This window comes from Nothobranchius furzeri, chromosome 10 (genome assembly GCF_043380555.1).
Source record: "Nothobranchius furzeri strain GRZ-AD chromosome 10, NfurGRZ-RIMD1, whole genome shotgun sequence".
Taxonomy (NCBI): Eukaryota; Metazoa; Chordata; class Actinopteri; order Cyprinodontiformes; family Nothobranchiidae; genus Nothobranchius; species Nothobranchius furzeri.
This window is the reverse complement of record NC_091750.1, coordinates 34,392,318-34,405,210: the sequence shown is the minus strand read 5'-3', so window position 1 is coordinate 34,405,210 and position 12,893 is coordinate 34,392,318. Positions and strand designations below refer to the sequence as shown.

The window sequence follows — 12,893 nt, the reverse complement described above, 5'->3', positions numbered from 1 at the left end:
GTAGGGACTAAGAAGATCACCAATGTAAGATGGTGCTTGTCCATGTAAGGCCCTATAGACCAGAACCAGGATCTAGAAATGAACCCTGAAGGTGACTGGCAGCCAGTGAAGCTGGAGGAGAAGCGGGGTGATGTGGGTGTGTTTGGAGGACTTGGTCAGAAGCCAAGCACAGGCGTTCTGAACCACCTGTAGACGGTTCAGGGAGGTTCTGCTCAGACACGTGAAAAGAGAGTTACAGTAGTCTAAGCGTGAGGAGATGAAGGTGTGGAGAACTGTCTCAAGTTCAGAGCGGGACAGAATGGGACTCAGCTTAGCAACGTTCCTGAGATGGAAGAAGGAAGAGCCAACAAGAGAACTGACATGAGAATCCAGGGTGAGAGCTGGGTCAAAGGTCACGCCAAGATTCCTGACAGAAGGTTTGGTGTGAGAAGCAAGCTGACCAAGAGAGTCTCTGACTTTGGGAACCAGCTTGTCTGGGGCACAGATGAGGATCTCAGTCTTATCTTCATTCAGCTGAAGAAAGCTCCCAGCCATCCAGGCTTTGATAGAGTCTAAGCAGGTGTGTAACAGCTGCAGCTTAGACATCTCATGGGGCTTAAAGGAGATGTACAGTTGGATGTCATCTGCATAAAGATGGTAGGAGATTCCTTTGAAGGAGCTCAGGATGTGCTGAAGAGGAAGCAGATAGAGGAGGAAGAGCAGAGGCCCCAGCACAGAACCTTGTGGGACACCATGGGTAAGAGAGGTGGTGGAGGACCCAAACTTGGAGACGGCCACAGAAAAGGAGCGCTCAGAGAGATGAGAGGAGAACCACTCCAGAGCAGATCCTGATAGGCCTACCCAGTCTCTCAGCCTCTCCAGTAGCAGGTGATGGTCAACAGTGTCAAAGGCTGCAGTCAGGTCCAGCAGGACCAGAACAGAACAGTCCCCTGCATCACTGTGGGTCAGAAGGTCATTAGAGACCCTAAGAAGAGCTGTTTCAGTAGAATGAGCTCTACGAAAACCTGACTGGAAGCTATCATAGATGTTCTGTTCATCAAGAGCAGCTGTGAGTTGTTTAGCCACAACCTTTTCCAAGATCTTGGAGATGAACGGAAGTTTAGAGATGGGTCTGAAGCTGCTGTGGAGAGAGGGGTCAAGATTAACACAGTAAATCCAAATGTCATGGTGTGGTGTGTGTCTTGTGACATTTGAGTGGAGGAGGAGGCGGTTTGAAGGAGTCATCTTAATTAGGCCGAGGCCAATCAGAAGAGATGGAGGACACCGTCGTCTGGCGCCTTGGGGTTTCAGAACTCCTACGAGCTCATTTGTCCCACCAGCAATAACACACACATGTATATGTACAGGGAGAAATGTTGAAGTGGTCATTTCTTTGGCACACTTTACAATTTTATTGTTTATTTGACCAATTTTTGCTTAGAAATGTTTGGGAAATGTCTGCTTTTTCTGCAGTTTAAGTTAAACCTTTGCTGTCATGGCCCCCTTGTTCAACACTTTTCTTTATGTCTTTATAAATGTAATAAACCAGTATTGCACACACGTTTAACACACATGTGGCCTAAACAAGAGCTGTTAGAAATGTCCGCAGGCTGGAAAATGGAAGTGAGCAGCTGAACTGTACACAGGACCTCATAGAAACTGTAGCTTTGTAAGAAATGCTTTCTTGATTAAAGCAAATTTGCTGATTTAATCCCCGGTTAGAATTTTCTGAAAGTTGAACCAAATCAAAAAGTAAAATGATCAGAATATTAATTTATATGTTAGAGAGAAAACCAGTGAGAGCAAATCCGTTGTTGCATAACACGTTCCACTGAATCTTTATATTTTGGAGAGCAGACCCACATAATTCTGATTCAGTCCGATCTTATCAACACGAGGCAGTGGTGCTGGTTAGTTTCAGGACTTTCAGAGACTGTTGCTGGCGATAATATCAGCAGCGCGCTGGAGCTCGAAGGGTGATGAATAACTCTGACCTCCGCGCTGACAAGTCCAGTCATCTGCCAGTTGCCAACAGGGCCGAGGAGAAGCAGATGATGTCAGTTTCCCTTTTTATTAAGTTACGGTGGTGACTGAGTGTAATTGAGCTGTGCATCGGAGTGCACGGAGAAGACATCGGGCCTCTGGAGAGACGGGAACAAGAGGGGGAGGAAGGGTGTTTCAGGAATCAGGAAATGCTGTATGGCACCAGAGCCACGGCATTATCATTGTCAACAGCTGCTGATTACATGCAACTCTGTAATGGATTAATAAAACCGAGTCGCTCGTGTCGAAGTTTTCAGCAAAGACTTTTTATCCATAACTGCATTAACTGAAACTAGAAATGTAGTTTGAAACAAGTGGAGTTGGTTTTATTTTACTAGAGATTTCAAACGGGCTTTGGAGTTTTGGCTTTTCTGAGACGACTGAGTCAGGCCACTTTAGTTGGTATACCTATCGCCAAAAGATCCCAGCTGATAATGATTTTAGCGTTTCATGCACCTTTTTTCCCCAGGGAAGACTTGGATAAAAACGAGGTTATAAACCACTCACTTGTTTGGTAATCATGCAGGATTTCTGCCTGGAACCCAACCCAGTGTCTTTCTTCATTAGACCGAGCAAAAGTAGATATTTTCTATCCGTTCTCATATGACTTCATCTCATGCACACCGTCCCTTACAGACTTTGATTTCCTGAGGAAAATTCCTCCTGAAGTAGCATTTTGTTTGCTCTTCATTTTCATATTTCCCTGATTATTTTTAGATCGTCTGCCCACACGGACACACACCAACCTCGAGTTTTCCTCGTACTTCTGTCCTCCAGGTTTTCATTTCCTACTGAAATTAAACCCAGAACTATGAATAAATTTACATAAAAATCTTTATAAAACTATTATATTTTACTCCTAGAAGTATTTTTCTCTCACCGCCCTCCCTTGACTAGATTTATACCATTTAAAGTTTTATTTTTGTGTATTTAGGCTTTTGTTGTTGCCAAGCTAAAATGCATTTCATGGATTAATGACACAGTGAATGGTGAGAATAAATGACTGATGATAAAGAAGCACATGCGAGATGTTTGTGGGGGTTTGCAATCTTCCTGTGGGAATTGCACAACTTTGGTCTCGTGTTGCTGAACTTTTGAACACGATTGAAAATCTTAGTCAGCGACTTTCCTCTTAAAGACGTCCCAGAGTCATTATGAGTGTCTGGAGCCTTCTTGGTTTTGCTTTCTGTGAGCTAGAGAATGTGATGGATTGCAAAATAGCTTTGTGAAGGCTTGGCGACCACCTCAGAACTAAAAGCGACCTCCCTTTATCTCGTCTTGGTTGGAGAGGTGCCTGATGGCAGTAGTTTCTAGCTTCAGCTTTGCTACTGTAAATGCCAAAATCCCCCCCCCAGGGAGCCGCGGCAAATCCCGTTTAGCAAACGCTACGGTCCTGTAAAAGCAGCTAGTGTGACCTGGGACTCTGTCAACAGTTTCCAACACAGCTGCTTCATTACTGAATCATTGACAGCCTGCACATTACGAGAGTCCCATCACCTCCTGACTTATCCATCACAACCAGCAGCGCTCCCAGCCATCACTGCGGAGGCTGCCATCCTCACCTGTCATTAGGAGGTAACGCGTAAATGCACCAGGCTTCTCATTCTCTGCAGCCACTAATGGACACAGCAAGACAGGTTGTGTGAAATTCCTGCTAAGCCAGAGTTCTTCATAATGGAATATAGAAATGTGGCCGAATCACCAAACAATACCTTCAGCGAAGCCCACAAAAACCAAAAATAAAAGGGTTTTGTCCTGGTTTCAGAATAAAAAAATGCTTTTATTGTTTGTTTGCATCATATTAACTACCGAACTTATTCAAACATGCTCAAAACATCAGTAGGTGCTTCTTATTTACACTTGATCCAAAATCACTTGAATGAATCACAGTATCACCTAGAGGTCAGCCCAGTGAGGGTAGAAGTCTGCAGGAAGATGGTTAAACTACATATATATGCAACGATCTGGTGGATGGGACTCGAGGATTCATCCAACACCATAAAAGCAGTATTTAGTGAGAAGCTGAAACTACGGAGAGTTGCTGGATCAACAGGAACTGATGAAAAGACCTCTGGGTCACAAAACTAGGAACCAATAAAAAGCAGGAGAGATATTAGGATACCTCTTTCATATTCTTCCTTATGTCCTGGAGAGCATTGGTGAGTGACTGAGTGAGGAAACAGGAGCATGAATCATGGCGGTAGGAGGTACCGCTGAGTGTAAACAGATTGCAGATACAGACTCTTTTGGGCTAGTTCTAGACATTTTCCACCATGTTTGCATGATGAAATATCACCAACAATAACAGATGCACAACATCTCTGAACCTGAATCCATTTTTTTAAGGTTTTATTTTATTTTATTAACAAATATAACAATATTCAAAGGAAAAAAATGCAAAGTGCAAAATGTCCTAAAAGACAACGAAATTTTGAAAAAAAAATGTTTTTAACAATTATGCATTCTCCACAGCAGTCCTCAAACTTTCCTTCTGCGCATCATCTTCATGAACTTCCAAAAGTTTCATGCTCTACAGACATCTGTTTCTTGCGAGCACTTTCGGTCAACCCAGGAGACTTTGCAGATGTGCTCTTAGCTTGAGAAGCTTTTTTTACTCCTTTTGAAGTCGATTGTGGTGACTTCCAGCTGTCGGGTCGAGCCGTGGGGGATTTACGGGTGGAGCCTCACAGTTTGGTCAGTTTTTTCTTTAAATAATTGTTTTTCTTGGGGGTGTTCTCAATGGTGAACACCGTAGACTGCCTCCGCTCAGCAGGAGTGAGGACAGCGTGCAGATGAGAGCTGCTCACGTTCTTGCTTTTGGGAGTGAGAGGACGAGGGAAACGGCTGGCTCTTGTTTTTTTTTTTGTTGTTATTTTTTTTTATTATTATTATTTTTATAACCGTGTCCTGTCTGGCTGTGAAGCAAACATAATTGATGTCTGAATGCTGGTGACAAGCCTTACAGATTTACTCTCAGGTGGAGCGTCAATGCTTTTAATGTCACGCCTGATACTTAAAACTTTATTGTTGTTGTTTTTTGAATGCTTTGTAATTCCGACCGGACACGGAATCAGAGGTGAAAGAGAAAGGAAAAGACACAAGTTGGGGAGAGAGGGGGGAAGGGGTGGTGGTGGTGGTGGTGGTGGGGGGGGGGGGGGGGGGGGTCACAAAAATAAACAATAATGAACAAGAGTCTGCTTCTAGACCTGCAGAAAGAGAAAGAATAGAAAAAAAGGGACACAACAACAATACAACAGGAGCAAGCTATCACTGTGTCAACTTGATGATGAAATATAAAATCAACATTGTTTAACTGAACAATCACATGATAATAAATCACAGTGCATTTAGTGGCAACGACAGCCTTAAGACCTGTGTTTAACGTGCCCAAACCCATACTTATGAGAGCACCATGTGAGCACCTGTGTGTGTACACGCGCTTGTTTATGTAAGGTTTCTCTATAGGAGCGTCCAATAGAGAGTGTGAGAGACCAAAGATCTGCCCCCCAAAGATGTGTAGGAGACGGGGGGAGCTCCAAGTCCCAGAGATCCAGGCGCTGCCCCAGAGCACAGGAACCCCAAGGAGACTGCAACCAGAAAGGCCCCCGCCCCCCTCGAGAGGCACAGATGATCGCCCCGGGGGGCCACAACCAGCAGCCGGCAGAGTCCCGGGAGATATCAGCAGCAAGCCCACAGGCCCGCCCGCAGCCTCCCACCCCTAGCCGGCCGAGCTCGGGACCCAGCGACCCGGGACCCAGGGGCGACCACCCCCGCCGGGGACCCAGCAGAGCCCAGGGACCCAGACCCCACCAGGCAGCCACCGGGATTGATCAGGCAGACGCCAAAGATCTTAAACCCCCTGACCCGGAGCCACGAACACTCAGGCAGACCAAGGCACCACACCCCACACCAGGTGTGGCAGGGGGAGGGGAGACGATACACCCCGTATTAACTCTGGTCCTGGTACTGCTGCACATGGGGTACAACCATCACCGGTTACCAGAGTTTGACCCTTTCTGCTGGGGTGCTGATGAGCAGGCTCCCCCACCCAACGTTGAGCACAGCAACCCACCACCCCAGACCCCAACCAGACGGTCAGATCTCCCTCCTAGCCTCCAGCCCCAGGAAGCCTAGCAACAACAGAGGTGTGCTAAGACCCCTAGTCTCCCTCCGCCTGCTCCATTATAGCGTTGTGTGTTGACGAGGTGTATTCCATGGTTGTGGTGAGCGGGCAGTGCGGACATTGTCTGGCCTATGCCAGCTGATGCCACCACACCACCCCACTTGCACCCACAGCCCTCGGTGTCTAAGTGCAGTTTAAAATTGGAAGTGGGCACCGGCACTTGGGAGGAGGCTGAAAAATCCGCCTGCCAAGTGCAGTTGAATGTGCTCACTCCCAAGGCCCTAAGTGTGTGTTTGCGTGTAATGTCTTCAGTGGAAGTGTATAAGGTACAGATACAATTGGGGGGCAGGTTGCCACAGGAATGTGGAAATGGGGTCCATACCCACACTCCCTGACTTGTCCACCCCCCAAGGTCCTATGTGTATGTTTGTGTGATGATGTGAAGGAGCAGGAGGAGAAAAATATGCGGGGATGGGGAGGAATGGCTGGTTGGGCTTAGCCCTCCAGGGAGCCAGCTCCCGCACTGGACCCAATAGGCACCTCTGTTGTCAAAATGCCACCCAGGGCATGGAGACCTCAGCCCATCCTGCCAGGGCCCAAAGCAGCAGCATCACAGAGCCTCGCGGAGTCCGAGGGCACCAACCCAGCCCCACCCCAGCAGAATATCTATGCCCATCCCTGCATTTGCACAACTTCCAGAATATATAAGACATAGAACATCCAGGTAAGGTTGGGTCCTCCCCCTCCCCTGTGATGGGACAGCAGAGGAGCCACGGTCTACCCGAGGCCCCTGAACACGGGCCAGGCAGTGCTGCATGTGCCTGCCTTCTTCCCGGCAGCATACATGTCAGGACCCGACCCCCAAGGCCCCGCCCAGATCCCCACATGGGGCCGGCCATCCCCGAGCCCCCACCCAGACCCGCCCAGGGGCAATGCAGCTGCTAGGCAGTGACCCATGACCGCCGCCAAGACCTCCAAGGGGCCCCACTCACAACCACCAGTAGTCCACCCCCCGAGGTAACCCAAGCACCTCCAGAGGGGGGCAACGGCCCCCCAGTCCCAGACACCCCCCCAGTGAACCCACCTCCAGGGAACATCCGAATACTCCAAACTCAGACCCTCCACCCCCCCACCCACATCATCCCGCAGGACAATATCAACGGTCCCCCATCATCACTATGTGATGGAACCGATCAAAGGAGCCCAGAGAGATTGATTTGAAGTGGAAGCAGAGGCTATATCAAGTGTAATATGATCTAACAAAAGATTTCTATACTGGTTAATGCAGAGAGTTTCTCTATTTTTCCAATTCAAGAGGATAGTTTTCTTAGCGATGCATATGGCAGTCAGAACCACGTGAACCACAGATGTTTCAATCGGGACATCGTCCAGCTTTCCCAGTAAACAAAGAGAGGGGGAAGTTGGGATATGACATTTCAGAGACTTTGACAGATCTTCACATACTCTACCCCAAAATTCCTGGACAGGTGGGCAGGACCACAGTGCATGAATGTAATTGTCAGGAACGTTGTTTGTGCAGTGTGTACAGGTGTCGACACGAAGCCCGTCTTGAACATCCGATGACCTGTATAGTGTACTCTGTGTAGAATTTTGTACTGAATTAATTGTAAATTGGAGTGTCTGATCATTTTAAAAGTTTTTAAACAAGTTTGGGACCAGAAGTTCTGGTCAAAGCTGACTGATAGATCCACCTCCCATTTTTCAATAGGGATTGCAATTCTATCGTCTATTTTGGACAGTGTCTTATATACTTTAGACAGTAGTTTGGTGGTTTTGAGATTATAAAAGTCTAATACCCTTGGTGGTGTTTGTAATTCTTTTTTATTGAGCTTAAATTTTTGTTTGACTACAGATTTAATTTGGTGGTATTCTAAAAGCTATTCTTATCTATTCCAAATTGGGAGACTATTCGATAAAATGGGATGATAAAATGGTGTGGATTTTGCATAATCTGTTGGAAAGATTATTATAAATACATCTATTATTAGAAATCACAACATTCAGATGGATGACACAATAGGAACTGAGGGCTAAATACACACAACTGGACAAGCAGGATCATCTTGCAATGAAGATTTTGGGTTTTTGTTAGATATTCAGGGTATCTTTAGGTTATCTGGGCCTCAATACGTGTTCAGTCATGTGAAACCGGTGGAGCTGAAAATGCACGACCAATCCCAACCCTGTAGCAAGGAGAAAATGGAAAGAGAAGGCAGTTAAACAAGTACATGCTCACATATCTTACATGGTCAATTGTAAACCCAAGCTGTTTTAAATGATCTTTGCCCTAAATTAACAAACAGAATCTAAAGTGTGGGTTTAATGCTAAAGGTGATTTCTGTTCGGACTGGCGAATATGATGCTGGCTGCTTCATATCCGTTTATCTAACCAAACACTTTAATAGTTAAATGCAACTAATTGCCCTCTTTGCCAATTTAGACGTCTAATTTGCAGTGATGTCTTGACACTGGATCAGCAGAACTGCTGATGAAGTCGAAGACTAAAAGGTCGCTACAGAATCTAGTCTATACCCTGAAATGTCATTTATGATAAATGAACACTAAAAGCAAGACATTTAATCATTTTAGATGCATGTTCTGTCAGCACTAGCATTTAAACAAAAAAGCGAGGACCTTACATGTCTTCTTTTCTCTCTTTAGACACCCTCTCAGTGCCTCGCTGGTCCCCACAGATAGCCCGAAGAGATTTGGGAAACTCAATAAAACACAGGTTGGTTTAAAAAGAAATGTGTGATTTTCCTTTTAGGGTGTGTGAGTTTTCCTTTGTGGGAATTTCTGTGATTGACACCAAATAAATGTTATGCATAGATCAGTGATTTCTGTTTTTGACTTGATGCCTGAGGGATCAAACAGTCAAACTGAGATTTGGGACATTGTCCTTGTTGGAAGTCTTCGAGGTGAGATCAAGGCTCTACAAATAGAATTTCTCTTATATTCCATATCTTTTTATTTTGAAACTGTGCATTTTGGGTTTTTAAAGGGAATGTATTCTATAAAACTCCATCCACTGCCATGTAGATCTCTACTACTTCTTTAAACACTCCAGACATAAAAAAAGATCACATCTTTTCTGCTTGTTTCTTGTCAGTGATTGGTTTTAGGAAATTTGCACCTAAAATAAGCAGTTTTAAACTGTCCCAGATTGTGATGTCACAAATGAGTACATTTGAATTAAACCACCTCTCACATACAAGAGAGATACTGCTGGAGGAGCAGCTTCTCTACTATTAGCCCCTCCTGGATATCAGAGATTTTCAGTTACCGCTGATGCTACCAGTGTGAAGTAGGGGTTAGGCTCCCTATTGACCCTTTGCACCGGCATCACCTAATCACGTGGGTCCACCATGGTGGATGGCAAAAGCATGTAAACAGTGAGCGACACGAGTACTACACAAAGGGAAAAGTAGAGCCTGAAGTTGTTTTTGCGATCAAAACAAAAACAAAACTCCTCCAGCATTCCTTCCACTGGTTCATGCCCAGTTCAGTTATCAGAGGAGGTAGCACATCTAGCGGGGCTCATAGAGAGCGGTATGCTAACTAGCTTACCAGCGTTAGCTTACGTTCTCTCTGCAGCTGTTCACCGATGTAAACACGTTGCTGACTTTTCCTAAATTCACCCCTCTGGATTTATAACTTTATGTTATAAACAGCATTTCCCTTTACACCAAAGCTGATTGTTAAAAAGTCCGGATCCCTACCAGCTTCTGTTGCTGGTGGTGCTACCGGGTCCAGCTGCTGCTCCCACACCGGAATGAGAAGATCTCTGAACGCCGACGCTCATGTAAATAAATAAATAACGTCATTTTAACACACGTAATCATACATCGGAGCTTTAATATTGTTAATAATTGTCTCGCTTTACACTACAGTGGACGGAGCGCAGCCTCCGTGGTGAAACACCCGTCCATCAGGATTGTCAATAACTAGTATAAACATTTATCCCTGTCCCTGTCTTCCTTGTGAAAGAAATGAACGTTAATCTTACCCGCTAAAAACATGTTCGCTGCTAATCTGAGGGCTGCTAGTCCGCTGATCGCTGCAGTTCATCTCCGTCCTCAGTCTCCATCAAAGTTATTAAAAAAACAAAAGGAGTTGAGTTTACGTCCTCGTCTGTTAGTGCAGCCGACCACGCAGCAAGCTAAAACCATTTTACTGTCACATCAACTCAATAAACCATAAAAGGCTACAAACTGGCTTGTTTTGACTAGCTTCACTGGAGTTTCTACGGGTGCAAACGGTCTTTTTGCCGTCTATCATGGCGAAGGGGGCGGTCACATGAGTGGCGTGACGTCACGTGCAAAGGGTCGCTAGCATCCGGAATGGGGGAGGGGCGGGCGTGGCCAGCTCAACATGACAGGGCCCTGAAACGCCTCATTCTAGAAGGTACTGAAACTGTGGAGAACAAAACTGTTGAAATCGTTCACGGGAGAGGGATTCAGTTCAATGACCTTCACGAACATGTTTGATACCGACCATATAAATAAGATGTCCCCTTTAAGACAACTGGATTTATTTCTAATTCTACACTTCATCATGCTAAATCCCCCCCCCCCCCCCCCCCCCCCCCCCAAACACACACACACATAATCGACAGTCCACCATTAAATAAATAAATAAATAAACAGTTTTCAAATAAAAGTGGTTGAAGTGACTCCCAATTAAGCCAAAGGAGGGGTCTAATAGAGATTTTGATTCTGTCAAACTGCATTAGTCACCTGCCATTAGCTGGCCAGCCACTCTGCTGGCATCCAGTAAACACAGCCGATGATCATAAATGTTCTTTAGGAAGCTCAGTCAGTTTGTGCAGGGAACTAGTTGTTGATGTGGATTTGTTTGTTTGGAAGGTGATCCTGCTGGACCACGGCACAGACTTCCAAACTCCAAATCGCTCTAATTCCTGTACTGGTGTAAAACCCATGATTTATTCACACAATGTTACTGACATGAATAATGACAAGTGAAAGCAGGCAGAGAGGAGGATTAAGGAGGTAAACGCCTGATGGATGGATGGAGTCTCTAACGTTTTCATTCTGTCTTTTGCCTGCAGGTTTTCCACAAAGTACTGGATGTCCCAGACATGCATAGTGTGTGGAAAGGGAATGTTGTTTGGGCTGAAATGTAAAAACTGCAAGTAGGTACCATCCTTGCTCCGTCATCAAATCTTTTTCCAGTAAATTCACTGATCCATCCATCCATCCATCCATCCATCCATCCATTTTCATCCACTTATCCGGAGTCGGGTCTCGGGGGTAGTAGCCTAAGGCGAGAGGCCCAGACCTCCCTCTCCCCAGCCACTTGGGCCAGCTCCTCTGGGGGAATCCCAAGGTGTTCCCTGGCCAGGTGAGAGACATAGTCCCTCCACCGTGTCCTGGGTCAACCTTTAGGCCTCCTCACGGTTGGACGTGCCAGGAAAACCTCACCAGGGAGGCGTCTAGGAGGCATCCTGACCAGATGCCCGAGTCACCTCAACTGGCTCCACTCGATGTGGAGGAGCAGCGGGTCTACTCCGAGCCCCTCCCGAATGACCGAGCTTCTCACCCTACCTGTAAGGGAGAGATTCACTGATGTATTCATCAGTTTTTCCCCTCATTTATCCGTCTTAACTGTTTTTCCCGGACTTCGGTAACCCTTATTGTTTCAATCTTAATTGGATAAACAAGATATCTGGATTTCTCGACTGTCGTGATTCCCCTCAAAGCTCCCAGTCTGCACAGATCTTGCTTTTTCATAAATAATCAAATCAAACTGAACTAATTAAATGTCTTTTGTTGTGTATTAATTTAGGTTGAAGTGCCACAACAAATGCACCAAAGAAGCCCCACCTTGCCACTTACTGATCATACAGCGAGGCGGACGAGAGTCACTCAAAGGTAACCTCATCCGTCGTAATTTTCTGTGATTATATGACATTTGCATTGCAAAGGGACAATTATTTGAAATAACAGCTCACAGAAACTGACTAACTAGTTTTTGACTTTAAAAGGAAGTTGGACACTGTAATGCCTCAGGATAAAAACTCAATTTGCATGCATGTTGGAACATTTTCTTCTTGCTTGGGTGCGTCTTTACCTTCGTTCGTTTCACCCCGGGCATGTTTCATTATCCTCGTGTGAATTTTCTTCTTCCCTCTTCTGATAAAAATAAGAAAAGAAGCTTCCTGTTAATGAGGAATATCCCTTTTAATAATTTCCAAAGCTGAACTTCTGTCTGGAATTTCGTCTATATGTTTAAAACATCCATCCATCCAGGTCACTTAAACTTTTAGTGACCTGCAGACCGTTCATTTCCTTCGCTCTCAGGAATAAGTGAGTTTGATTAAGATTAAAGGAGTTTAAAGAAAAATCAGAACACATGATTATGGATAAGTTTGTGAGTCCTTACCCTGTAGATGGTCTTCTGAGTGGCCTCTGTTCCAGTTTAGGATCTACAGAAACAACGAGCTAGCAGCTAGTTAGGTATTTTATGGAATTCTATGGTTTCACACCATCGACATATAAATATTGGACAATGGGTTTCCATAGACTCCAATAACACATTTTTGAAGATAAATGGGAGGTGGCCACCACCGCCATTTTGACCGTGTCACAGGTTCCGTCAAGCCCAGACAATTCCATAAAAGGGAAGAGAGGTGGAGCTGAGGGTGGGGCTGTAAGGCTGGGATCATCTGATGACACCCGGTCGAACTAGCTACAAGCTAACCCAAAGC

General features: G+C 45.5%; 1 protein-coding gene across 4 annotated transcripts in view; it reads left to right on the top strand.

The window, feature by feature from the left end:
- Window positions 1–12,893, top strand: part of ksr2 (kinase suppressor of ras 2) — a 134,188-nt gene that overhangs the window by 72,404 nt on the left and 48,891 nt on the right. For all 4 annotated transcript variants that reach the window (XM_054730262.2, XM_015960538.3, XM_054730260.2 and 1 more), the window contains 3 exons: window positions 8,828–8,897; window positions 11,235–11,318; window positions 11,972–12,057. In XM_054730262.2, the coding sequence (XP_054586237.2) occupies window positions 8,828–8,897; window positions 11,235–11,318; window positions 11,972–12,057 (240 nt within the window). The remainder of the gene's footprint in view (window positions 1–8,827; window positions 8,898–11,234; window positions 11,319–11,971; window positions 12,058–12,893) is intronic.